General features: G+C 43.0%; 1 protein-coding gene across 1 annotated transcript in view; it reads left to right on the top strand.

The window, feature by feature from the left end:
• The window catches only part of LOC126088434 (neural-cadherin-like), a 295055-nt gene extending 272941 nt beyond the window's left edge, over positions 1–22114 (top strand). The window contains exons 25-26 of the mRNA XM_049906576.1: positions 12810–12968; positions 21996–22114. Of these exons, the coding sequence (XP_049762533.1) occupies positions 12810–12968; positions 21996–22114 (278 nt within the window). The remainder of the gene's footprint in view (positions 1–12809; positions 12969–21995) is intronic.
• The last annotated feature ends 4413 nt before the right edge of the window (positions 22115–26527 follow it).

Raw genomic sequence — 26527 nt, 5'->3', positions numbered from 1 at the left:
TAGGCCGAAGCAATAAATTACACAAATTGGAAGAAGTTCAATAAAAGGAAGAAGACCTGCTGAATTGTTGTATGGACAAAAAAGAGATATTACTAAGCTGAGAAGTTTTGAGTGTGACTGCTATGTTTCGACTGAGGATCACAAAAGTAGAAAGACAAAAGAAATCAAAGAAAGGAACCTTTGTTGGATACGATTTGGGCTCGCCTTTCTACAGAACCTGCCTGCCTGATGAAAAGGACATTGATAATGTCATATTTGAAAAAAGAATATAATATAAAGAGGAAGTTACTCTAGAAAAGACTTTTACAAGAGAAAATAAGAATGAAATCAAATTCTGACTTCCAGCAGAAAACCAGATATCTGATGATTCACTGTGTGATGTCTCTGAAGAGTGCAGTGTGTCATCCAGTTACATAACATTGAATAGTCTTGCCCCCAAAACTATGTGACTGACAAAACCTTAAACAGCCTGTCAGACTTACAGACTATGAATTGGCTGTGCAGAGCAATAATAATGCAAATTTTGGCATGATAGATGAAGTCAAAAACAATTCTATTTCAAATGCTTTGAAAGACAAAAATTTATTCAAGGCAATATCTGATGAATGAAAATCCCTAATAAAACTGAAAACTTGGAGTCTTGTAGAACTTCCAAAAAATGCAAACAAACCTGTCACTGGGTATTGTGCATTTGACAGAATATTTCGAAGCAAATGTCATATCTTGGAATGGAAATTAAAATAAGTTCACAGGGAATTTTTGTAAAGCAGTCTATGTATACAGAGAAACTCTTGATGACGTGAATCCAGTAGCTACACATAAGGAGTACGTAATGGTGACAGTTGAAGAAAATCTTGTCAATCATGCACAATAGGAAAGGACTGAAGCCTATGGAGAAACTATTGAGAGTCTGCTGTACCTAGCAACAGTATCTTGTAAAGATATCAGTTTTGCTGTTAATTACTTAAGCATGTTTAGTAACAAATGAGTGGTTAGTCACTGGAAAATGGTGAAATGCATTTTTCAGTACCCGTAAGGAACTATGAAAGTTCGTATATTGTTTGATGGAGGCTCAACACTGCTTGCGTTCGCTGATTGTGATTATGGAGGTGATATCTCAGCTAGATGGTGCAGCAGCAGAGTTCTGATTATGCAAGGAGGACCTGGTATGCTTGAAAGAAACATCTTGTGATAGTTTCAACCACTCAAGCAAAATACCGAGCTGCTGCCTCTTGGATCAATGATATATGTTGGATGCAATGCCTTGGACACAAACTTGGAATTTCAGATTTGAATGAACTGACAGACCTGTGTATCAACAGTCTAGCTTCCCTACGTATGTTTAGGAATACCTACAAAGGAAAAATAACAAGAGGTGAGAAACATATTGACCTTCCACGAAAGTTCATTCAAGAACATATTGAAATCACTTTAAAAATGAAATGTGAAAAGTTCAAGCCAACTTGCTAACATAATGACAAAATGACATACTTGTAAAGTGTTTGAAGACTTAAGAAGAAAAATAATTTGGGAGGAATTTTGAGAGTTAATTATTTTTCAATGCCTTGTTGCTTTTTAGGTATATATGTAGGGTCATGCCCAATCATCTAGTATTGGGTGCCTAAGGAATGCTGCATTCTCGGAATGCTATACAACAATTCAAGCAAATAACAGTAGTAGTTTTATTTCTATAAAGTAGATTGACAATGCGTAACTTTATTGTACAAAGGTGTCACGAGCAATGGGTGACATGCAACAAATGAGGTATGTCCACAAAGTAAGTTCCATTTGGTTATATAAAACAAATGTGCACAGATACAGAAAAAGTATTTATTGTACAAAAATCTAAGGCTGTTAAACAACTTTTCTACATAGCTTCTGAAATGTTGTAGGCACTTGTCAAAGCATGGCACAAGTTTTTGCATGTCTTCTTCAAAGAAGGTTGCCACCTGTGTATTCAACCATGTGGTAACATGTTCTTTCAGCTCATCATCATCTTTGAACTGTTGACCACCAAGGACAGATTTTAGGTGTAAGAAAAGATGAAAGTCGCTAGGAGCAAGGTCCGAGCTGTACAGAGGATGATCAAACGCGTACTAGTGAAATTTCCGTAAGAGTTGTTTGGTCACATTCACCATGTGAAGGTGGGCATTATCGTGGAAAAAAAAAAAACAACACCTTTTGACAGTAATCTTCAGCACTTGTTTTGTATTGCACGTTGTAATTTGTTAATGGTCTCGCAGTAACCATGTGCACCAATTGTTTGGCCTCGTGGCAAGAAATAAATCAGCAAATTGCCTTTTCTGCCCCAAAAAATGGTGCACATGACTTTCTGAGGTGTCAAGATTTGCTTAGGCTTAACCTTCATTGGGGATGAAATGTGCCTCCATTCCACTGATTGCCATTTTGTTTCAGGTGTGCCCTATGATACCCAAGTTTCATCCCCCGTGACTATCCAAGAAAGAAAACCATCGCCTTCTTCATTGTAGCATGTCAAAAACTAAAGTGCACTGCCCATCCTTTGTTTTTTGTATTCTTCAGTAAGAATTTTGGGTACCCAATGTGAGCAAAGTTTTCGAAATTTTAGCTTTTCAGTAACAATTTCATAAATTAGTGATCGTGAGATTTGTGGAACTTCCATAGCAAGGGCATTAAGTGTAAAGTTACGGTTGTGCTTAATCTTCTCTTCAGTTGAACAATGTGACCCATCTTCTAACCATTGAATCACTCATAGCATTTTGTTGGTAAACCTAGCAGATTTGCCAATGAATTTCCTACGGTTTAACTTTCTTTGCATTTAAAAAACAAATCACAGATCTGATTTCACACACGGCAGAATTTTCAATTACGGCTGACATTATAAATAAGCACTACAAAGCACACATTGGCAGCAGCAATCTTAAAATGGCGTACATGTCTTCTCCTTGAGTCAGAGCAATTGCCACGCATTCTCAGAACTGCGATTATAGTACTTCAGTGAATAGAAATAGAAATGGAACTTACTTTGTGGATGACCATCATAAATCCGAGTCCTGGCTATACACAATGTTCAAACAAGCAATGGATATAAATCTCACTATAATCTAATATCGCAACACTCTCTGCTAGGCAGTGCTAATACTCTGCAAATCCTGTCTACTAATGTCCGGCCTAGGCTGGCAGGAGTGGCGCTTATATTCACTTCTTGCAGGTGTTGCTCCTCTTGTGGCGCAGTCCTAATCAGTGCACCATTGGCCGACGTTGTTTCACTGCCTTCTCTAATTTGCATTCTTCTTCTTTGTTCCGGTGCTTGTGGTTATACCAGAACATTCATCTCCCACAAAGCAACGGACCATCATTGTGTAGGGAGTGTGACCACACCAGGGGATGCAGGAGTGTGGCTGCAATGTCGGGTTGGAAGCTGTGGCTGCAAGGGACTTCAAAATTCTGGTCGTACCCCGCCATCTGGCCTGCACTCTGGCAGAAACATCCCCCAGAAAATGACCAGAAGAGTATGCATCCAGTTCCTGCTACCATGAACCAGATGAAGAAGATGGCGCCTGTTGCCGTGTGGGCAGGTCCAGCTCCATCAATAGGATGAGAGGAGGCGGAGGAGACAAAGGCTCTGTCTCCATGGGGTCGTTTCACGATGTCACAATGACACCCTCTGGCGGCTGCTGTGGCCTCGCTGTCCTCTGGACCCGTGAATCTGGGGAAATAGAGACTGAAAGATCATCATGTACATGACAGAGTCGAAGTTGATTTTGATGGCAGCACTGCAAGCCATCGGGACCTGAAAGAAGATACATGCTACCGCCTAGTCAACAAACGATCTCACATCACGTCCATCATCTGCTGCCACTAAAAACCTTGTAAAAGACAGTATCATGTGGTGTGAAGCAATACTTGTGGCCTTCCATTGGCATGATGCTGAGGAAGGTGGAGCAGGGTTCGATGGCAGCAGCCATGAAGCAATTCCACCAGTAATGGTCCATCTCTTGTGTGCGAATGATACGAGGCGAAAAACAGTTGTAACGCTTGATCTCTGGCATGTGCAGAGCGAAGTTTGGCCATCTGCTGCGTGAATTTTCTGACAAAATGTTCCGCTTCACTGTTTGGCTGTGGATGGAATGGTGCACTAATTAGATGCTGTATGCCATGGCATTCACAGAAAGTTTCAGATTCATTTGACATGAACTGAGGTCTGTTGTATGACACTCTTACTTCAGGTTGCCTTCTAGGCAAAAAATCTATGACAACACCTGAATTGTGATATGTGACATCGACGAGTTCATCAGCACAGCGAAAGGAAACTTGCTATATGAGTCAACCGCAATAAACCAGTGAGTGTTCCAAAAGATCCCGCAAAGTGTATGTGTACACGTTGCCATTGGAATTGCAACTTAGGCCAAGCTGACAATATTTTTGGCGGAGCAGACTGATTTTCCATATATGCGTCACACTGTGACGTCATCTGTTCCATTTTGGGTGTCCATACCCTGCCAAGTAAAGTGTCAACTTGCTAACTGTTTCGTATGAAAAATCCCCCATTGTCCTTGGCGAAGTAACCGCAACAATTTGTTTTACAAAATGTTAGGGATCAACACACGTGACTGGCCACTGTCATTCTGAATAAGAATCACACCTTTCTGTATAGCGAGGCTGTGCCAATGTGCAAAGTATCGGTGCAGAACAGAGTTCTTTATGCAATGCAAGGAACAAGGCCAAGATGTGCGAATGTAGTTTAGCAAAATGTTCAAATCTGGATCAGCTTCTGTGGCCTATGCAATTTTCTTATACTGTGACAACAAGATGCAACAGAAGCATCAAAGTCTTTATGAGGGCCAATGAAAAGATGTGAAAGTGCATCAGCATTACGATGTTGAGCTGTTGGACGATACACAATCTTGTATTGGTATTGAGACAATAACAAAGCCCATCTTTGCAGTTTTTGAGCAGTTTGTACAGGTTTTGTCAGATGAAACAAGGACTGCAAAGGCTTGTGATCCGTCACTAAGTAGAATTTTCTGCGATGCAAATAGTGGTGGAATTTGGTGACACCATACACAATAGCCAGTGCCTCTTTTTCAGTTTGTGAATAGGTACACTGAGCTTTGGACAACACTTTTGATGCGAAAGCAATAGTGCGACGTTCACCTGCTTTATTTCTTGGTTGATTGCCCTCAGTATCGACATACTGTATTGCTACACTGGCTGAAAAATGGGGGGGGGGGGGGGGGTGGAAGTTCAACACTACCTACTTTAAATGATGTAGCTGACAGGTGCACATTTGTCTTTCACAGTTCTTTACTTTCACTGTTCACAACGCCCCAATAATACACAGTTATATGGCCAGTGCACTATTGTTTAACTTTCGATACATCTCATTAATAGGTTGCAACCAAACATCAACATACTGCTACAATAGTTAACTGTTGAATATCTATGAGCAGTAAAACCCTAATCACACAGTTCACAGCCTTTCAAATAAACTGAACAGACACTGTCATTGTTTTAACACACGGCCTATTGGTGTAACACTTATTTCATGGTTAAGTCAATGCATTGTTGTTGTTCTAACCAACACAGATTTCTTATCTGAAACTCGGCCGTGGACTGACTGTCTCAGGATCAAAACTCAGGCCCTTATATATCATCACAATAATAGGCACTGAAACTACACATTGTTTTATGTTTAATTTACAGAAATTACAATTAAAACTTAACTTATTTAATTAACTGCATTCATCATCTTCTACACTCGAGTTAGGCTGAATTATTTGTTTAAATGATGAAATTAACAGATACAGTTATGCAAGCAACACTTTTGACAAAACTGGTAATTACTTTGCAATTAATTAAGGGCGAGTTTTGATAACATGTTTTCGAATAGAGCCAAATAGATACTTTAAAATTACTATTAGTTGTTCCTCCAAATGTTTATAATTAGTACAGAATTTATATTTGTTTATAAGTCAACAATAGAATTAAAGTTACGAAACAATTACAGATTTCATCCCATAACAAAAGTTACTAACTAGGAATAGTCAAAATAAATTAGAAAATAAATTAATACATAAAACTAAGCACAATTAGACTGGTGTTATATTCTTTAAAACTGAGTACCAACTTTTCTCTTTTATGAAAATGCAGATTATACTCATGTATGTTAATGGTAATTAGTCAGACATGAAAAAATGAATTTTAAGGAGGCCAATGACAAAACAAAAGGGGAAGTAAAAATATCCCAGCTTGCTTCGTCACAATAGGTCTCTCTTTATCACCAATTCCGATTCTGTAAGAGGAAGCATCAACCTGCAATACAACTGGTTTGTCAGGATCAAAGTGAACTAAGCATCAATCACTGAGCAATGCATCTTTAAGTTCTTGAAAAGCTTCTTGATGCTTATCTGTCCAAACAAAGGGGACGGTCTTACGACATGAACGATGCAATGGAGCTGTGATTTGTGCAGCAAACCGAATATAATAGTTCTTTTTACATAAAACTGACTGCAATTCTGTGCTATTGCGAGGAACTGGAAAATTGTTTATGGCTAACAAATGCGACTGAAAAGGATCTACACTTTGATTGTTTATGACATGACATGACCAAGATACTGCAGCACATGTTGAAAAAAATCACACTTTTCCAGTCTACACTTTAGTCCTGCAGCAGATAACACACAAAACAATAAGTGTAAATTTGCAATATGTTCCTCAGATGTATGACCTGCTACTACAATATCAGCCAAATAGTTTGACAGTTTGGTACTTGTGCAGTCAGTTGTTCCAGGTACCATTGAAAAATGGCGGGTGCAGAAGCACTGCCAAAAGGCAAACACAAATATTTAAACAAGCCCAAATGAGTACTTAGTACACACACTTTTTGAGATATTTTAAGATATGCGTCGCACAAATAAATTTTTTGAAAAGTAACGTCCAGTGCCTAAATTGTCTATAAGATCCTCTTGGTGTGGAAATGGATAAGTATCAGTTACAGTTCGTGGGTTGACTGTAAGACTTAAAGTCAACACAGAGGCAAATGCAGCCTGAAGGTTTGGGGAGCAAAACCAGTGGATTTGCCCATTGACTAGCTAATATGTGTGCAATAAGTCCGCTATCTTGCAAATCATTAAGTTCAGCAGCAACTTTGTCCCTTAATGCAATGGGAACATTTCTGGCACAGCAAAATTTCGGCTGAGCATTGTCTTTCAGAGTACTATGTGTAACAAAATTGTTAGCTTTGCTTAAACCTTTAGAAAAGAGTTCCGGGACTTCTTTTAGCCAGCTAACAATACCGTATTTTGCATTGAATGCAGTCACTGACGACACATTGTCCTGAATGTTAAAGCCAAATGAATCAAGACCGAATATGTTCTCACAATCACATAATTGTAGCATTGTAAAAGTCACTGTTCGCATATGCGAGTGCTTTATGGCAGGCAAAGTACATGTTCCAAGAACGGGAATGTTTTGTCCATTATAAGCTGTCAGTTTTGTGCTAGTTTTAGACAGGTGTGGGGAGCGTAACCATCCATATGTGTGATGATTGAGCAATGTGAAAGAGACACCCGTGTCCAACTGAAATTTGACACGGTTCCCACAAATAAGTAAATGAACAAAAAGTTTATTTGACTGACGTATCACTGAAGAAACTGCACACTTGCTAGTTTTGCTAATGCCTGTTGCAGACTTTGAATATACTGCATTAATGACATGGGCCTTGTGACTAGATTTTTGTGAGTGGGCCATATTCTTATGTTCGTTCAGCTGCAAACATAAGGATTGCACAGGTCCTTTCCTACCACAAGCGTAACACTGAGCTCATCAGGAGGGGCAGTCTTGGCATTTATGCCGTGAATAACACCTAGGGCAAGACTTAATTTTGTTCACCTGTGTAGCTGCCTGTTTAGCGAACTGCTTACATGGTGTGGACCGTTGTTTACTTGGCTTGGTTAGCGCAAGCCGCCGGTGTAGAATGGGGTGATCGCAAGCAAGGAACTCAAACCCGACAAATAGCTGGCTGCTCAAATGTATGAGCCGACAAGGCACCGGAATCTTACTGATCTAGTATTTACACTATCTGCTGAAATAATGGATCAGACTGTTTCAGAAGCTGTTCTATGAGTTTGACATCAGGCAAGTTGTACATGATAGCATCACACAACTTAACATCTGAATATAAAGCACCACAAGCACATTTAAATTTGCATTTCCTTGTCATTCCCTGCATATCTATTACCCACTCGCAATAAGTTTGTTCGGACCATTTTTTGCAATTAAAGAATTGGTACCTAGCTGCTACCACATTCACTTATTGTTCATAATAGTTTGTTAGCACCTGTACCACTTGTTCGTAATTTAGTTCACTCAGAGTGGTGTTAGGAAAGAGTTTTTGAATTAATCTGAAAACTGCACTTCCTACCATGGATAATAAATATAGAAGTTTCACTGTTCCTGGGATGTTGTGAGCTAGCATATAAGCAGTGAACTGGTACCGCCACTCGAGCCAGTCCTTGTCTTGTTCACTAAACTGTTGAAAAGGTGGTATAGCAGCTAGTAGACAGTGCTTGTTCTGTCAGGCGCACGGCGTAGGCCAGTAGCTGCTGCACTGTGTTGAGCAGTGTAGATATTTGCTGCGTCTGACTGAAACATCTGCATTAGCTATGTGACATCTAACACTTGCGGCTGCGAAGCCTTAGCAGGGGGTGGGACAGGTGAGGTGGGCATGTTGGAAGACACAAATGCAACAAATAGACTAGGTATGCAAGTAAAATTATGGCACAAGCAAAGAAAATTTTTGCAATGCCCACCTGAAAACACTGATTAGCAAAAACAACAAGAAACTGTTAAAGCAATAAGCACCCCTGCAAATTACAGACAAGAGAGAATTTCAGTGCTAGCACAATATACATGAAATGCCATGGCCGTCAGGCACATAATTTGGAGGATACTTGTCGCCAGGTTGGGTCATGCCCACTCATCTCATATAGGGTGCCTAGGGGATGCTGCATTCTCAAAATGCTATACAACAATTCAAGTAAATAACACTAGTAGTTTTATTTCTATAAAGCTGATTGAAAATACTTAACTTTATTGTACAAAGGTGTCACAAGTGATGGGCGACATGCAACATAAATCCGAGTCCTGGTTATACACAATGCTCAAACAAGCAATGGATATGGATCACTACAATCTGATATTGTAAAACTCTATGCTAGGCCATGCTAATTCTCTGCAAATCCTGTCCACTGATGTCCGGCCTAGGCTGGCAGGAGCAGCACTTATATTCACTTCTTGCAGATGTCGCTCCTGTTGTGGCGTGGTCCTAATCAGTGCACCATTGGCCGACATCATTTCACCACCTTCTCTGGGCTTATGTTCTTCTTCTTCATTCCAGCGCTTGTGGTTACGCCAGAACATATATATCACTTGTTCGTTGTGTTTCTTTTCTTTTTTTTTCTTTTTTAGTAATGCTGTACATAGTAATTAGTCTTTGCACAGTCAATTGTCTGTTGTTTCTTTTTCAGGCATATTGCATGAGAGTAAGTTAAACATAATAAAATAGTTACTCATCTTTAAAACAGAAATTTATCAAGAAATATGTTTAGTGCTTTATCAAATATTTGTGTTATTTTCTTATATGTGAACATACATGATCTGTGTACTATTTTGTCATAGACAGAAAATGTGTATTTCTGAGTAGGTGAAACTGGAACCACATTTGAACTTTCATTATACAAGGACTGTGAGGAGTATGAGAAACTTATCTAGGAGTAAGAGGGAGAAGGCAAGCTGTTTGTAATGAATTTAAGAGTTAAATCAGAAAGGAAAGTAACAGGCAAGAAAATTTTCTGACTGACAGGTAGTAATTATAGGAGATGTTTAGGTTGAATGTTACACGACAGATTGAGAACAGGTTACTGGATAACAAGACTGTGAAGCCAAGTGCCAGCCCTGGTTAGACAACAGAGAACAGAGGGCCACATCGTAATGATTCTGGCGAAGAGGTTCAGATATTGAATGGAGAAAGTAACATCCTAACTAAAGATAGGAAATACAGCATTAAGGATGACATAAATGGAATAGGAGCAGTAACTGCTCCTGTAACAGTGGTTTTCATCACAGTTAGCTGCATCCTGACAGAATCTGTGTAACACCTGCTGTAAATCATATAAACAAATAGTTGAAATGGTCTGCTGTTGCCCAAACCAAAACCTCATATAAGTTTTGTTCCTATTACTACAGTAGTAGCTAAGGATACATTAGATATATCTTACAACTGCATAAGCTTAGGAAGGATATGTACATTGTTATTTTTATCGTTTTTATAGTTACAGATAAGATTAGCATGTATTCTTCATTTTCAATTGGTGTATGAAATGCCCATTGAAACTAAACTCACCTAGTGTGTGTGTGTTTGGCCATGTGGTAATAATGTTGGTAAAGAGCTGTGGAAAATTTCTTGTTGCTTGCTCTTGAGTGTGTTGAAAGTTGCTGTGTTTATTTGCAGGTTCATTTGCCAATCTCCCAAGCATCTCTCCAACTCTACATTGACATAACATTGCTGAAACTTTCTATAGTAATTATAATGACTAGAAAGAGTAATATTTACATTCGAGTTTCACCTTGTTATTTGTCAGAGAAGAGCTCTCTTTTCCTTGAACGCAAATTTTCTTCTTGCTATAGATTTGTAATACGTAATATTCAGAATTGTAAATTCCCTTCATCTTTATCAGAGCAAGAATAAAATTGGAGTTGTTTCTTATGCAAGGAATAATGTCTTTGGCTCCTACACACAGCACAGTATCTGACACAGTTATCTCCACAATGAAATATGATATTACATGTGTTAGCCAAGTTTTCCAGAGGAAATTTTTAAGGAGAGAGGTGCACCATCACACAAGCCAAGGTCCTTGTGATTAATTAGATAACCACCTTTTTTTAAAGTTAGTAACAAAAATAATTTTATTTATCAGGAGAAAAACACATACAAAGGTACTGAAATTTGCAAGCTTTCAGAGCCAGTGCTGTTCCTTCTGGCAGAAGGGTTAAAGAGGAAGGAGGAGAGGTAAAGGAAAATGATTGATGAGGTTTAGGAAATAGGGAGAGAGTTCAGAAAAATTCACGCAGAATCCCAGGTCAGACTTTCCTTCTCATCCCGTCCAGTAAGTCTCTCCTGGCCCAGGGTTCTGGGCAACTTTTCAAACTGTCTTCCCATTTCCTAAACCTCACCAGACCTTTCCCTTCATCCCTCTTACATCCCCTTCAACCCTTCTGCCAGAAGAAGGAGGCACTGGCCCTAAAAACTTCTAATGCCAATACCTTTATATATGTTTTCTCCTACTTCTCCTATGTGAGTTGGTTTTTTATCCATTCAATTGCATTACATTAAAAAAAAAAAATTAGTCAGAAATCTGGCAGGCAATGTTAGGAGAAACTGCTGTGACAGAACATTCCCACAAAATGTGTAAGAAGCCACTGGAAAGTAAATACAGGCTTATTACAAATGATTGAAGCGATTTCACAGCTCTACAATAACTTTATTATTTGAGATATTTTCACAATGCTTTGCACACACATACAAAAACTCAAAAAGTTTTTTTAGGCATTCACAAATATTTGACATGTGCTCCTTTAGTGATTCGGCAGACATCAAGCCATTAATCAAGTTCCTCCCACACTCGGCGCAGCATGTCCCCATCAATGAGTTCGAAAGCATCGTTGATGTGAGCTCACAGTTCTGGCACGTTTGTTGATAGAGGAGATTTAAACACTGAATCTTTCACATAACCCCACAGAAAGAAATCGCATGGGGTTAAGTCTGGAGAGCGTGGAGGCCATGACATGAATTGCTGATCATTATCTCCACCACGACCGATCCATCGGTTTTCCAATCTCCTGTTTAAGAAATGCCGAACATCATGATGGAAGTGTAGCAGTTGTAAACGGTAAAGCTTCTGCTTTAGCCTTTTCCGTAAGATTTTCCAAACCGTCGGCTGTGGCACGTTTAGCTCCCTGCTTGCTTTATTCATCAACTTCCGCGGGCTACGCGTGAAACTTGCCCGCACACGTTCAACCGTTTCTTCGCTCACTGCAGGCCGACCCATTGATTTCCCCTTACAGAGGCATCCAGAAGCTTTAAACTGTGCATACCATCGCCGAATGGGGTTAGCAGTTGGTGGATCTTTGTTGAACTTTGTCCTGAAGTGTCGTTGCACTGTTATGACTGACTGATGTGAGTGCATTTCAAGCACGACATACGCTTTCTCGGCTCCTGTCGCCATTTTGTCTCACTGTGCTCTCGAGTGCTCTGGTGGCAGAAACCTGAAGTGTGGCTTCAGCCGAACAAAACTTTATGAGTTTTTCTACGTATCTGCAGTGTGTCGTGACCATATGTCAATGAATGGAGCTACAGTGAATTTATGAAATCGCTTCAATCATTTGTAATAGCCCTGTATATCATTAGAATACTGGGGACTTGAGAAACAGGGTAGATGGGCTGCTTCCCTTATGTGAACTACAGAGTTGTATCCAACTCCATGTAACCATAGAGATGAAGATATTAAGTTCAAGTCATTTGGAAATAGAAAACGTTAAATTCTAAGACAGTAATTAACTATTGATTCTTTCTTGGCATGCATAGTAGAATTAAAGAATATAATAAACAATGAAGTGATATATCATAGTTAACAATCACATATGTATTGCCCTCTCTATTATACTGACCATGGTATAATTTTAATAAGTGTGACATTTCCCACTGTGAAAATTTATGTTTTACAATATTCATCACAGTGAGTACATCTGAATACTTTTTTTATTTTCAGTTCCTCCACTGGGCCCAGAGCCAAACATAGGAGTGTTTATAGAAGAACATAAGAAGAGAGCTGATGCTGACCCAAATGCTCCACCATTTGATGATCTAAGAAATTATGCATATGAGGGTGGTGGAAGTACTGCAGGGTCCTTGTCTTCTTTAGCTTCTGGCAAGTATAGGATCCATGGATGTTAGTACATGTAAGAGATTAATTTATATGTAACGGTATGGAAAACAACATCTATTTGTCTATGGTAAGACTGAGATGAAACATACTGATCACAAAAAATTGGAGTAGACCAATACCCAACTTCCACCAATTTTAAGTTTCGACATTTTAATTCTGTTTTAACATATTTAAATAAGTATCATCAATGTATATTTCTTTGTTTTTCTTAATTATGATTATGGTGCAACAATTTAAAAATTACACTACTTTTATTTTCACACCAGATGTGGTGTTTATCATCTTCTTCTCCTTCTTCAGTGGTTTCCAGCCTACGGCTAGAAGTGTTTAGACCTTAGTCTCTCCATCTTTCCCTGTCTTTCCATCATGTTCCTCTCTGTACTCTGTCCTAATCTTCTCGTATCTTCACCACACCTTCCTTCATTACAATGATCCATATACACTCCTGGAAATGGAAAAAAGAACACATTGACACCGGTGTGTCAGACCCACCATACTTGCTCCGGACACTGCGAGAGGGCTGTACAAGCAATGATCACACGCACGGCACAGCGGACACACCAGGAACCGCGGTGTTGGCCGTCGAATGGCGCTAGCTGCGCAGCATTTGTGCACCGCCGCCGTCAGTGTCAGCCAGTTTGCCGTGGCATACGGAGCTCCATCGCAGTCTTTAACACTGGTAGCATGCCGCGACAGCGTGGACGTGAACCGTATGTGCAGTTGACGGACTTTGAGCGAGGGCGTATAGTGGGCATGCGGGAGGCCGGGTGGACGTACCGCCGAATTGCTCAACACGTGGGGCGTGAGGTCTCCACAGTACATCGATGTTGTCGCCAGTGGTCGGCGGAAGGTGCACGTGCCCGTCGACCTGGGACCGGACTGCAGCGACGCACGGATGCACGCCAAGACCGTAGGATCCTACGCAGTGCCGTAGGGGACCGCACTGCCACTTCACAGCAAATTAGGGACACTGTTGCTCCTGGGGTATCGGCGAGGACCATTCGCAACCGTCTCCATGAAGCTGGGCTACGGTCCCGCACACCGTTAGGCCGTCTTCCGCTCACGCCCCAACATCGTGCAGCCCGCCTCCAGTGGTGTCGCGACAGGCGTGAATGGAGGGACGAATGGAGATGTGTCGTCTTCAGCGATGAGAGTCGCTTCTGCCTTGGTGCCAATGATGGTCGTATGCGTGTTTGGCGCCGTGCAGGTGAGCGCCACAATCAGGACTGCATACGACCGAGGCACACAGGGCCAACACCCGGCATCATGGTGTGGGGAGCGATCTCCTATACTGGCCGTACACGACTGGTGATCGTCGAGGGGACACTGAATAGTGCACGGTACATCCAAACCGTCATCGAACCCATCGTTCTAACATTCCTAGACCGGCAAGGGAACTTGCTGTTCCAACAGGACAATGCACGTCCGCATGTATCCCGTGCCACCCAACGTGCTCTAGAAGGTGTAAGTCAACTACCCTGGCCAGCAAGATCTCTGGATCTGTCCCCCATTGAGCATGTTTGGGACAGGATGAAGCGTCGTCTCACGCGGTCTGCACGTCCAGCACGAACGCTGGTCCAACTGAGGCGCCAGGTGGAAATGGCATGGCAAGCCGTTCCACAGGACTACATCCAGCGTCTCTACGATCATCTCCATGGGAGAATAGCAGCCTGCATTGCTGCGAAAGGTGGATATACACTGTACTAGTGCCGACATTGTGCATGCTCTGTTGCCTGTGTCTATGTGCCTGTGGTTCTGTCAGTGTGATCATGTGATGTATCTGACCCCAGGAATGTGTCAATAAAGTTTCCCCTTCCTGGGACAATGAATTCACGGTGTTCTTATTTCAATTTCCAGGAGTGTATGTCTTGCTCTTCCTCTTTGCCTCTTGTCTCTTATTCTCATTTTGTGGGCCTGTCTCAGTACCCTTCCAACTCCCATTCTTTTAACGTACCGATACTGTCTTAATCTCATCTTTTCTATGGTGTCTTGCATGAGCTTCTCTGTTCACTATTTCACTTTCCATCTCATTTCTTACTCTACCCATTCTACTGACTCATATTCTGCATCTTTAAAATTTTGTCACAAACCATTATGCTGCTCACCTGCCTTTTCTCCATTACCCACATTTCTTACGTGTTTGCGAGTACTGCATCATAATACACTTGGTATAACATTTGTTTACTTTTGATGGTACATTGTTGCTCCAGACCAGTCTTCTTACACTCTGCAGGAAACCACAAGCTTGCCATCACCTTTCACTTATCTTCTTATCATTCCTCCTGCTGTTTTCGATTACGCTCCTTAGGTACCAGAAGTTGTGCCCTTTTTTTAGTACTTGCCCTGTGATACTTACGTCCATTGTTACTCTCCTCTCATTCCATGTCAACGTCACTATCAGTTTACACTTAATTGCATTAATTTTCTATCCATAATGCCCTACCACTTCCTCTCATATATCTAGCCTTTCTTGTATCTCTCCTTCTCCATTCACCACACCATTAGATCATCAGCAAACACCATTGCTTTGATATTTTCATTTTCTATTCAGGCCTGTACCATCATCATCATGTCATCAATAATGGCATTGAGAAGGGGAGAGGATAGTCCACTCCCTTGCTTCAGCTCATTTTTCTGTCAAATCAATATGTCTTCTCTCCTCCTACTCTTACATGACTCTCACTCCCTTGAACCATTTCCTTTATTTTTCTCATTTTCAGCCTTCAAATTCCCCGTTTCTGAAGGGTTTGCCAGATTTTGCCTCTTTTCACAGTATCATATATCTTCTGAATGTCCAGGAACACCTATACTAAATCCTTTTCATATTTGTAGCATCTTTCTTGGAGCTACATTACACTAAAAATTAAATGTACTATCACCCTTCCTGGTCTAAACCCTTATTGTTTCTCTGTAGTCCTACTCCTACTATCTATTGTACTGTCTTTTCCAGAATTTCCTCAAATACCTTGGTGGTATGACATATCAAAAGCGACTGCCTTAAAATTTGGAAATAATTTCCAGCAACCTTTCTGAAAAACTGGCACTGTACTGTAATTCCATTTTTCCAGTCTTCATGGTCCTCCTTTATTTCATACTGTTCTCATGACCCAATAGAGCCATTGCACTCTAACAATGCCAGCTGCTCTCACCATTTCCACTCTTAATTCATCCAGTCAAAGTCCTTTTCCTCCTTTCATGGTCTCTGTCAGTTCTTCTGCTTCTGTCCAGGTTAGGTCCATCTCTCCTGAAACAGTATACTGTATGTGTAGTAACACTGTTCACGTTACGTCGCACTTCACTTAGCGTAGACCGGGACTGTGTCCTAGGCATGCCCGATGTTGACTGACTGCGCACGGCCTGTCCTGCCGGAGTTGTTGTTGTTGTTGTTCTTGTTACGCCGGCAGAGGTCGCGTCCGAATTCTCGCGTGCCCTCTGGTGGACGGGACTCTACTGGCGGCGACTACCGTTCGTGACGCGCCGTGCCAATGTGCGCCTCCCGCGATCTTTCTGGTGGCTACTACACTCCTCCTCCTTCGGGGGGTGAAGCCACTGTGATCCACTGCGTCGGAAGGTGGAGCGTCGGGCAGGAGCGATGACCTCCACATCCATTGGATGGCCGGAGTCGAGGGGATCTGCCAACCCTCGAGCCGGAACCTTCGAATACGGCTGGAAGTGACCCACACGAAGAGGCCCCCGTCGTCCCACAACCGGAGCCCGGGACAGCACAGGCGACAAGCTGTCGAAGTCTGGATCCTGTTCCACCTCAGGAGGGGCAAGACCTAGTGGCGGGGACGAAGGGGAAGGGACGACCACAGGGGAACTAGCCCCCTGCGAAACCGGGCCGGCTAGGGGGGCCGGCTCTCGGTGGGGCATCTCGAATGACGGCGATGCCGGTGCTGGAGCCACTGGAGGCTGCCAAGGCTGAGAACCATCGCAGTGTGGCAGAGTCACAGCGGGGAGAGGAGGTAACGTCCCCTGTGAAACCAATACAGGTGCCGGCAATGGGGAAGCCGGTGTCCGAGAGGTCGGAGGGTGGGTGCCCAAACGTGGACGGAGCTGATTTTGGTGACGACGTACCACCTGGTCCCCTGCCTGCAAGGTATAGAGCCGGCGGCCATGGCGGTGCAGGACCACCGCCGGTATCCAATGTGGATTGCGACCAAACCCACGGGCCCAGACTGACATACCCAGTGGAAAGCCAGGTACTCCGTTTTGTGAAGACTGGCGAGGACCAGGCTGGAGGAGGTGCAGCAGAGTCCTAGGTTGACGCCCATGGAGGAGCTCTGCGGGGCTGCGGTCTCCCATTGGTGTGGTCCGGTATGCCGTCAAGAAAAACGTCAATGCTTCCTCTGCAGGAAATTCGTGCACATACTTTTTCATCTGTGTCTTAAAGGTGCGCACCATGCGCTCAGCTTCCCCATTCGATTGTGGATGGAAGGGGGGAGAGCCAACGTGCCGAATACCGAAGCGCCTACAAAAATCCTGGAAGGTCTGCGAAAGAAACTGCGGTCCATTGTCCGAGACCAGGGTGATTGGCAGACCTTCCACAGAAAAGATTTTTGCTAGTGCCTGGATTGCAACTTCTGAAGTGGTTGAGGAGCAGCGAACCACATATGGGAATCGGGAATAAGCATCAATGACAATGAGCCAAAAGCCATTGAGAAACGGGCCCGCAAAATCGATGTGAACACGTTCCCATGCCTGGGTTGCCGGCGGCCATGAAGAGAACGCTGTCCTGGGAGATGCTTGTTGGCTCGCACACTGGGAACAGGCGGCCACCAAGTGCTCAATTTCTCTGTCAATACCGGGCCAGTACACATGTCTGCGAGCCAAGGTTTTAGTATGGGAAACACCCCAGTGCCCCGCATGTAATAACTTGAGGACCTCCCTTCGTAAACTTGCAGGAACAACCACGCGAGGAGCTGTATCATCGGTAGCCAGAAGGAGAACTCCTTCCAAGACCGAGAGACGGTCTCGTAGAAGAAAATAATTACGAAGAGGGTCCGAGGCCCGGCCCGGAGGGCGGGACGACCACCCCTGCTGAATGAGGCGAACTACTTGCCGGAGAACCGGGTCAGCCGCCGTTTCCCTGGCGACTCGAGAACTAGTGATCGGGAAGCCATCAACCGCTTGGTGGGACGCCACATCCAAATGAAAACACATAATCTCCTATCGATCAAATGTAGGGTCCGGGCCCACCGGAAGACGGGAAAGAGCGTCGGCGTTGGAATGCTGGCCTGTAGGGCGAAAACGAATGTCATAATGGTACTTAGAGAGGAACAAGGCCCAGCGCTGGAGTCTGTGGGCTGCCCTATCCGGAATCTGAGAGGCGGGGCCAAATAACGATATTAACGGCTTATGGTCAGTGATTAACTGAAACTTCGTGCCATACAAGAAAGGGTGAAACTTGGTAACAGCGTAGACAATGGCCAAAGCCTCTTTTTCCACCTGGGAGTAATGGGCCTGCACGGGACTAAGCGTTTTCGACGCAAACGCCAGTGGTTGCTCGGAACCATCTGCGTTGCGATGGGCCAGGACCGCCCCCACCCCATACTGCGAAGCATCCGTAGCCAGGACCAATGGCTTATGGGGATCAAAAGTAGCCAAACAAGGGGCTGACGTGAGGAGGCCCTTCAACGAGGTGAACGCTCGCTCGCATGCAGGCGACCAATCAAAAGGAACACCCTTGTGCAGAAGGCAGTACAGGGGGTGGGCTATAGTGGAAGCCCTGGGAATGAACCGGTGGTAATAGGCTATCTTGCCTAAAAAAGCTTGTAACTCCTTCAGCGAAGTGGGCCGAGGAAGGTTGACGATACCTTGGACCAAACTTCCTAGTGGCTGGATGCCGTGCCGAGATATGGTGTAGCCCACATACTCAATGGACGGTTGGAAGAAGGTTGACTTATGCAGGTTGCAACGCAAGCCCATAGACCTGAATTTGAGAAAGAGGGTGCGAAGGTTGTGCAAGTGGTCCGTCGTGCTGCGGCCCGTGACAATGATGTCATCCAGGTAATTAATACAATGAGGGATTGTCGACGTGACATGCTCAAGATAACGCTGGAATATCGCCGAGGCACTGGATATCCCAAAAGCCAACCGCTGGTATTGGTAAAGGCCAAACGGGGTGTTGACGACTGCCAGCCGTTTGGAGTCCTCATCAAGTGGTATCTGATGATAAGCCTCTGACAGATCAATTTTCGAAAAATAGTGGCCTCCCGCCACGGCGGAGAACAATTCATCAGCACGAGGCAAAGGATAGGTGTCCACCACCAATTGGGAATTAATGGTGGCCTTAAAATCGCCACAAAGACGTAATTTTCCCGAGGGCTTCTTGACAATAACGAGGGGCGAAGCCCACTCACTGGAAGAAATGGGAAGAACGACCCCCAGGGCTGTCAGCCGGTCGAGCTCTTCCTTTACCTGAGGGCGGAGAGCCAAGGGGATCTGCCTCGCGCGTAGAAAACGCGGGCGAGCAGACGCCTTCAACGTTAAGTGAGCTTCAAAATCTGAAACACGCCCCAGGCCCTCCTCAAAAATATCTGGAAAGTCTGAGATCAAAGATTCCAATGAGTGATAGGGAACGTCTTCGGAGACCAACTGTATGGTGTCAGCGATAGAAAAACCGAAAGCTTGAAAGGCATCCAGGCCAAAAAGGTTAGCTGAGCTCGCATCACTGACAACAATAAAAGTAATAGGCCGAGTGACTGATTTGTAAGTCACATCGGTAGTGAATTGACCCAGGAGGGGAATGAACTGTTTACCATAACCGCGTAGACGCCGGTAAACTGGCGCCAACGGGGGCGATCCAAGGTCGGAATACGTTTGTGCATTCAACAACGAAACTGCCGCGCCCGTATCTACCTGCAGTTGTAGCCGGCGCGACCGAACCGACACCTCAATAAAGAGTTTGCGTGCCGATGCGTCGGGAGTCTGGCCCGATGAAACTTCCTGAATGTCAACGTCCATGTCCTCTGTACTTGCTTCCTTCGATTCCTTTGAGGCTGAGCGGCAAACTTTAGCAATGTGACCATTTTTATGACATTTGCGACAAACGGCCCAATGCTGGGGGCACTTTGACCGATCGTGATGTATATAGCACGACGCACAGGACGGCAACAGGGGCCGGCGGCCGGAATTCTGTTTACGCGCCGCGCAGGAGCGGCCGTAACGGCCGGATTGTACCGCTCGCACGTCGTCCACCCCGGACACAGTGGACGCGGCCGCGCCGCCCTGAACCTCCGCGACGTCGCACCACGCCTCCAGCTGTTGACCTGCTGCGTGAGAGACTTCATACGATTGAGCAATGGACAGGACTTCCTCGAGGGAAGGGTCTTCTAACTGCAGGGCCCGTTGCCGGACCTCCCGATCAGGGACCGAACGAACAATGGCGTCGCGGACCATAACATGGGCATACGACTCCCGCGACTGCTCCGTGACAAAATGACACTTGCAACTAAGACCGTGCAGGGTAGCGGCCCACGCCCGGTAAGACTGATGGGGCTGTTTCTTACATTGATAGAACTCGACCCTAGCCGCCACAACATGCGTGCGGCGGCGATAATATGAAGACAGCAATGAACACAATGCGTCAAACGACAAGGACGAGGGTTCCTGCAACGGCGCTAGCTGCCGCAAAACTTGATACAGCGAGGGAGATATCCAAGACAAGAAGAGAGCACGACATACCTCCGCATCGGCAACATGAAACGCCTGGAAATGCTGCCGAAGGCGATGTTCATATGCGTCCCAATCCTCTGCCGTCTCGTCATACGGGGGAAAGGGAGGAGGGAACGGCGCCGGAGCAGACGGCGCGGAGAGCAACGCCGGAAGCACTTGTTTCATGGTGGCCATGAGCTCCGTCTGCTGCGCAACCAAAACCCGCACCAAATCCTCCATGCCGTGGAGAAACTGCGAAACCGGAACAACGACGCAACACGCGAAAGAACGATCCTACTCGTCGCCAATTGTGTAGTAACACTGTTCACGTTACGTCGCACTTCACTTAGCGTAGACCGGGACTGTGTCCTAGGCATGCCCGATGTTGACTGACTGCGCACGGCCTGTCCTGCCGGAGTTGTTGTTGTTGTTGTTCTTGTTACGCCGGCAGAGGTCGCGTTCGAATTCTCGCGTGCCCTCTGGTGGACGGGACTCTACTGGCGGCGACTACCGTTCGTGACGCGCCGTGCCAATGTGCGCCTCCCGCGATCTTTCTGGTGGCTACTACAGTATGCTTTGTTTTCCTTTGCAACTTCCTCCTGTACTCTGACATTCCACCAGGATTTTTCTTTCCATCTTTTCATATCACTGGTTCTTCTGCACACTTTTCCTGCTTTTCCCACCATCATTGTTTTGAATCTTCCCCAGCTGTCCTATGTTGATAGCATTTCACCCCTTGTTATGTTGCTCTTCACTATTTTCTGAAATTATTCTTTGCATTTCTCTTCTTTCAACTTCCACAGTCTTATCCTTCTTTCTACCTCTTTTGCCTCTTTAATCCTTACTAAAAGATGGTGACTGCAGTGTAACAGCTCAGAAGGTATTATCTTGACATCCGTGAGTGTTCTCTGTGTTATGGTCACATATTATGTGGAATTTGAATAAAACTTTAGTATTTAAAAGGCCACATAGTTTTAAAAAAAACTATTGAAAAACCAGTGCACAACATCTGTCAGTGATGCAGGCATAAAAAAATTTGATAAGTTTTTGCACTTTCAATTGATTTTCTTAAGGTTATTATGTATCTCATATGAATATAAGGACAGGTCATTATATGCCAAAGAGTAAGCTGAGCTTCTGACAGGGACATTGCAAAGATAGAAAATTGTCAAGTCTTTTCTCCCTCAACACATTTTTTATCTGACTTTTCATTTCACCTAGCTATTTGCAGACTTTATAGTTGTTATGGAGGATAAGGCAACTTGTAAACATTCTGAAACCTAATTGCAGAATTGCTTTATGTGTTCAGAAAACAAAGATTTTACAAGCTAATCAGTTTTCCTCAATTTATAGGTACAGATGATAATGAACAAGAGTTTGACTACCTCGGAACCTGGGGCCCACGATTTGACAAACTAGCAGACATGTATGGTCAGGAAGGGGAAGAAAGTGAGGAAGATGAAGAACAGTAAGTAAGCAATAGCTTTCAAAGTACATGTCATTATGTACTCTTGTACCAAACAGTTAGGGACACAATTGTAATATTCACCTTCTCCAATAATATTAACAACTCTAACAAAAATGTCATTGTCGACACTATTCTTATAATAAGTTCTCATTTGCCTTAAACATCTGAACATTATTTAAGAATAAAAACAAAATTCCAAAAAGGTCCATTGCAGAACCCACTAAAGTTATGAACCAACTTCTGCTGACGACAACCTTTTGTTGTTGAAGATACTCACAGGCTAACAAGCACAAAGCCAGGCTATAAAATATGGTTATTTATTTTTTGGCAGTGGACTTTAGATGATAATCAGCTGAAAATAGCCTGCTGGGTACATCATACAAATTTATAAGTAGATTGACCAATATAGCTTAAAATTTATGTTCTAACTGCATTTACTATTTTGTATTACATCAAGACTTAATTACAATGAATACAGAATATATTTACAATAGAAACAGAATTACATTCTGAAGTCTCATGAAAGTCGTTAATATAATACATTGTTATACAGAGTGAGGCTGCTTAGTTAGACCACACCAAATGTGTGCAGAACGAATAAATACAGTTTTTTTTTATTTATTTTTTTTATTATTACCTGGAGCACCTAAATATCTCAAAAACAATGCATCATGTTGTTGTTGTTGTGGTCTTCAGTCCTGAGACTGGTTTGATGCAGCTCTCCATGCTACTCTATCCTGTGCAAGCTTCTTCATCTCCCGGTACCTACTGCAGCCTACATCCTTCTGAATCTGCTTAGTGTATTCATCTCTAGGTCTCCCTCTACGATTTTTACCCTCCACCGTGCCCTGCAGTACTAAATTGGCGATCCCTTGATGCCTCAGAACATGTCCTACCAACCGATCCCTTCTTCTGGTCAAGTTGTGCCACAAACTCCTCTTCTCCCCAATTCTGTTCAATACCTCCTCATTAGTTATGTGATCTTCCCATCTAATCTTCAGCATATGAGAAAAAAAGAAAAATATTCTAAGTGAGAAGTCTGTGCTACAATTGACCACCTCCTAATCACCCCTTTTCAAATAGGAACCCTCCATTTTTATTGCACATTCAGGATCTTCACCAAAAAATATGTATGGTTTACTCAAACCATTGTATTCCATACATTGCAGAAGATGCTGTATTCAACAAATATTGAGTATGTCTGTTTTTGCTATTAAGAAGTGACACAGTTGATTCCATATTTCATTTATGATGAAAATGTAAACCTCTGTGTTTTAATGAATGATATTTATATTCAAAATGTACTTTAGTGTTGCCAGTTTGACTTTGCAGTACACTAAGGTTAGCAGTTTCAATGCCTGGCTGGAAAATGCCTGAGCCAGGAACGATGACATGGAAGTAATAGTTTTCTGTTCCTATCGGGTTGCTTGATATAGGTGAGTCTCCTTGCCTTTCAGCACTGGGGTGCTTGAGTTCAGTGAATCTCCTTGCCTTTCATCATAGTTGTGATTGACAATGCATCCCATGCATGAGTTGTAAATGTATCAAAATGGATGTTTGTCAATTTGAGCATTTACTGTGAATTACAATTATGGTGAAAGACAAGGGGACTCACCGATGTCAAGCACCCCAATAGTGAGAGTCAAGGAGCTCACCAAAGCTGAGCACGCCAATGGTGAGAGGCACAGGGACTCCCAAAAATCAAGCCCTCCAGTGGTGAGAGGCAAGAGGACACAAAGTAATCAAACACCCCAATGGTGAGAGACAAGGGAACTCACTGAAATCAAGCACAAGAAGTGAGAGGCAAGGGGACTTACTGATATCAAGCATGCAGATAAGAACAGAAATTACATCAGCATCATTGTTTCTGCATCATGCTAAACATAGTTTCTAACTAGATATTGAAATGGCTAATCATATCATAATGTACAATCAAATTTGCAACACTTAGGTACATTTCGAACATAAATATCAATTGTTAGAGCACAAAGGTTTACACTTACATTTTAAATGAAATGTAGAGTCAGATTCATCTGTTATTAACTGCAAAAACAGTCAACTTGGTATTTGTTGATTACAGCGCCACCTACCACTAATGGGAAACAATGGTTTGAGTAAATCACATGTGTTTTTTGGTTCAGAATCTGAATATCTACTAAAAATGGGGGAGGGATCTCCAGTTGAAAATACAGAGTCAACCATGCCCACACGGAGGAGTGGTTAGGTGGTGGCCAGTTGAAGCACAGACAGAAGTACCCTTTACTAATATTAACTATTCAACTAGAACCTTTTTTCATATGAAGTGTTGTTTTTGAGGTATTTTGTTATCTCAAAATTAAACAAACACCATGTATATGAAGGTTAGGTTTTTACCAAGTTATAGCAGACAATACAGTGAATTTCCTGATGTTTGCAAGTAATTTTTATCGTTTATAGCCACTGAATAACACCAACTTATTTTTCTGTTATGGAACTATATACTTTTTTCTGTGACATTGTAAAGAAGCTTCTAAGAAAATTTCAGCAACATGAAGTGTATAGTACTTGATCAAGTAGTATCAAGGTAACAGTGCAATGAACCTCTGTCCCACTTTCAGGATAAATGGTTCCGCAAACTTTTGCCCTATTATACCAAATGTAAACTAGGTAGAGTTCTTGTTTTTATCGTCACTGTCATACCAAGTGCTCAAAATGCTGACCTTTAGCACTGCTAACTGCTACATGCTATAAAGTAATTGTGGAGCAACAAAACGTCATGTTGAATTTTAACGGGAGTCAACTGCAACAAATAAGGCATTTCATGCATTCAGGAGTCCTTGGTGTTTCATAGTACACCTCTTGTTATAATTTTTTGCCACTGCCAAAAGTACAAAAGTGTTAAGTTTGTTGAGTGTGCAGACCACTTTGCTTGTCCTGAATGAAATTCCAGTGCTCTCCCAGTGTTCCCTTAAGAGGGTCTGTCATCATGTGGAATACAAGTGACATCCGTGTACCATACTGATAACCTTATACCCAGTGGGATGTCTTCCAATAACTGCAGCAGCAGATCTTAAGAACTCTAGATGTTTGAGAGTATTCAGACTCTTGTCCGTAAAATTGGGACCAATGATGCGGGTCTTGAAAACATGCACCAAATGTTGATAGACCAGGAGCATTGGTTATATCCACTTCTTTGAGTCAATGTGGATTTCCAACTGATGATTAGTGCATGTTGCGAAGAGTGACATGCCCATAGTTTGTAAATGATGCTTACTCCTTAAGCAAAGTTTTGCATTGATATACCACATCACTTTACACTTTTCATAGGTGACATATAGAGAACAGAAACCAATTTTAGGAGTCATTGCCATGAAGCTTCAGATGCAGTGAAATGTGAAGGGATGAAATGCAGTAGAGTTTTGTGTTTACAGAATATTCATTTGATTGATGCCTCTTTCTGAAATGACTCTCTGTGACATTTGCTTTGTGTGTTACTGCTGCTGAAATGTTAGTTTCATTTCTTTCATCAGGTGCTCTTCTTTTTCCTTGACATATTTTATTCTCTACACTTCCAGCTTCTAGATCTATTTTTATAGTGCCATCAAAGGCAGATCATAAGTGCTTGGCATTATCTGAATATCTTCAGCATACAACAACACCATTGCTCTAATAGTTTGGTGACTTTGCCATAAACAGTATTCACTTTTTTGACTGTTGTACATTTTGTAAATGTCTTAATAGCTTTACAAGAAATTTATCTGATTGCTACAACAGCAGAACAGAGTGTGATGGGCTTCAAGCATGCAGGTAAACACAAGAATAATATCTGAGTTATTTATTTGCATACATTTGATATTATCAAGTGGAAGAAGGAGTAATTAGATGAATGAAGAGCACTAATTTCACTTAACGGAGGTTTAATCAGCACTTGCACATACAAGAGCGTGGAGCGAACTGCCTGCGGGTGAGATATATATGGAGCCCCTCCATGCCCACACCGGCATGATGGCCAACTCAATAGGTCTACTGCCATCTCTGCATAAGGGTTAGTATTCACTAAAGTGAGGTGTCGCAGGATGTGGGTACTGCGATGTTTGCGTACATCTGGTTAAGGTTAACCATTAATACGCGCTCATCTGGAGATAAATTGGGTCGAACGAAGGGTAGTGGTTTGAAGGGCAGAGGAAAAAAAGTGCCAAGGCAAGAGCCAAGGGGAAAAAACCTCTGCAATAGTTAGGTTGGGTGGTAAGAGCAGTAGCGAATGTCTTTCTGCCTGCGATAGGTCATGCAAGGGTAGGCTTTGTTAGTAGTGGGTATCATGCATGTCGATACCTTTAACATTGTGCTGTTGTGTTGCTCGGAGGCTGGCGCTGGGTGCCGGTGTAGAGCTCTTGTTCACCATCAGCAACCTGCAACAGTTAGGTTTATTATCGTTTTT

Source organism: Schistocerca cancellata, chromosome 6, assembly GCF_023864275.1.
Source record: "Schistocerca cancellata isolate TAMUIC-IGC-003103 chromosome 6, iqSchCanc2.1, whole genome shotgun sequence".
NCBI classification, from domain to species: domain Eukaryota; kingdom Metazoa; phylum Arthropoda; class Insecta; order Orthoptera; family Acrididae; genus Schistocerca; species Schistocerca cancellata.
The sequence above is the reverse complement of the archived record's forward strand: the minus strand, read 5'-3'. Positions and strand labels throughout refer to the sequence as shown.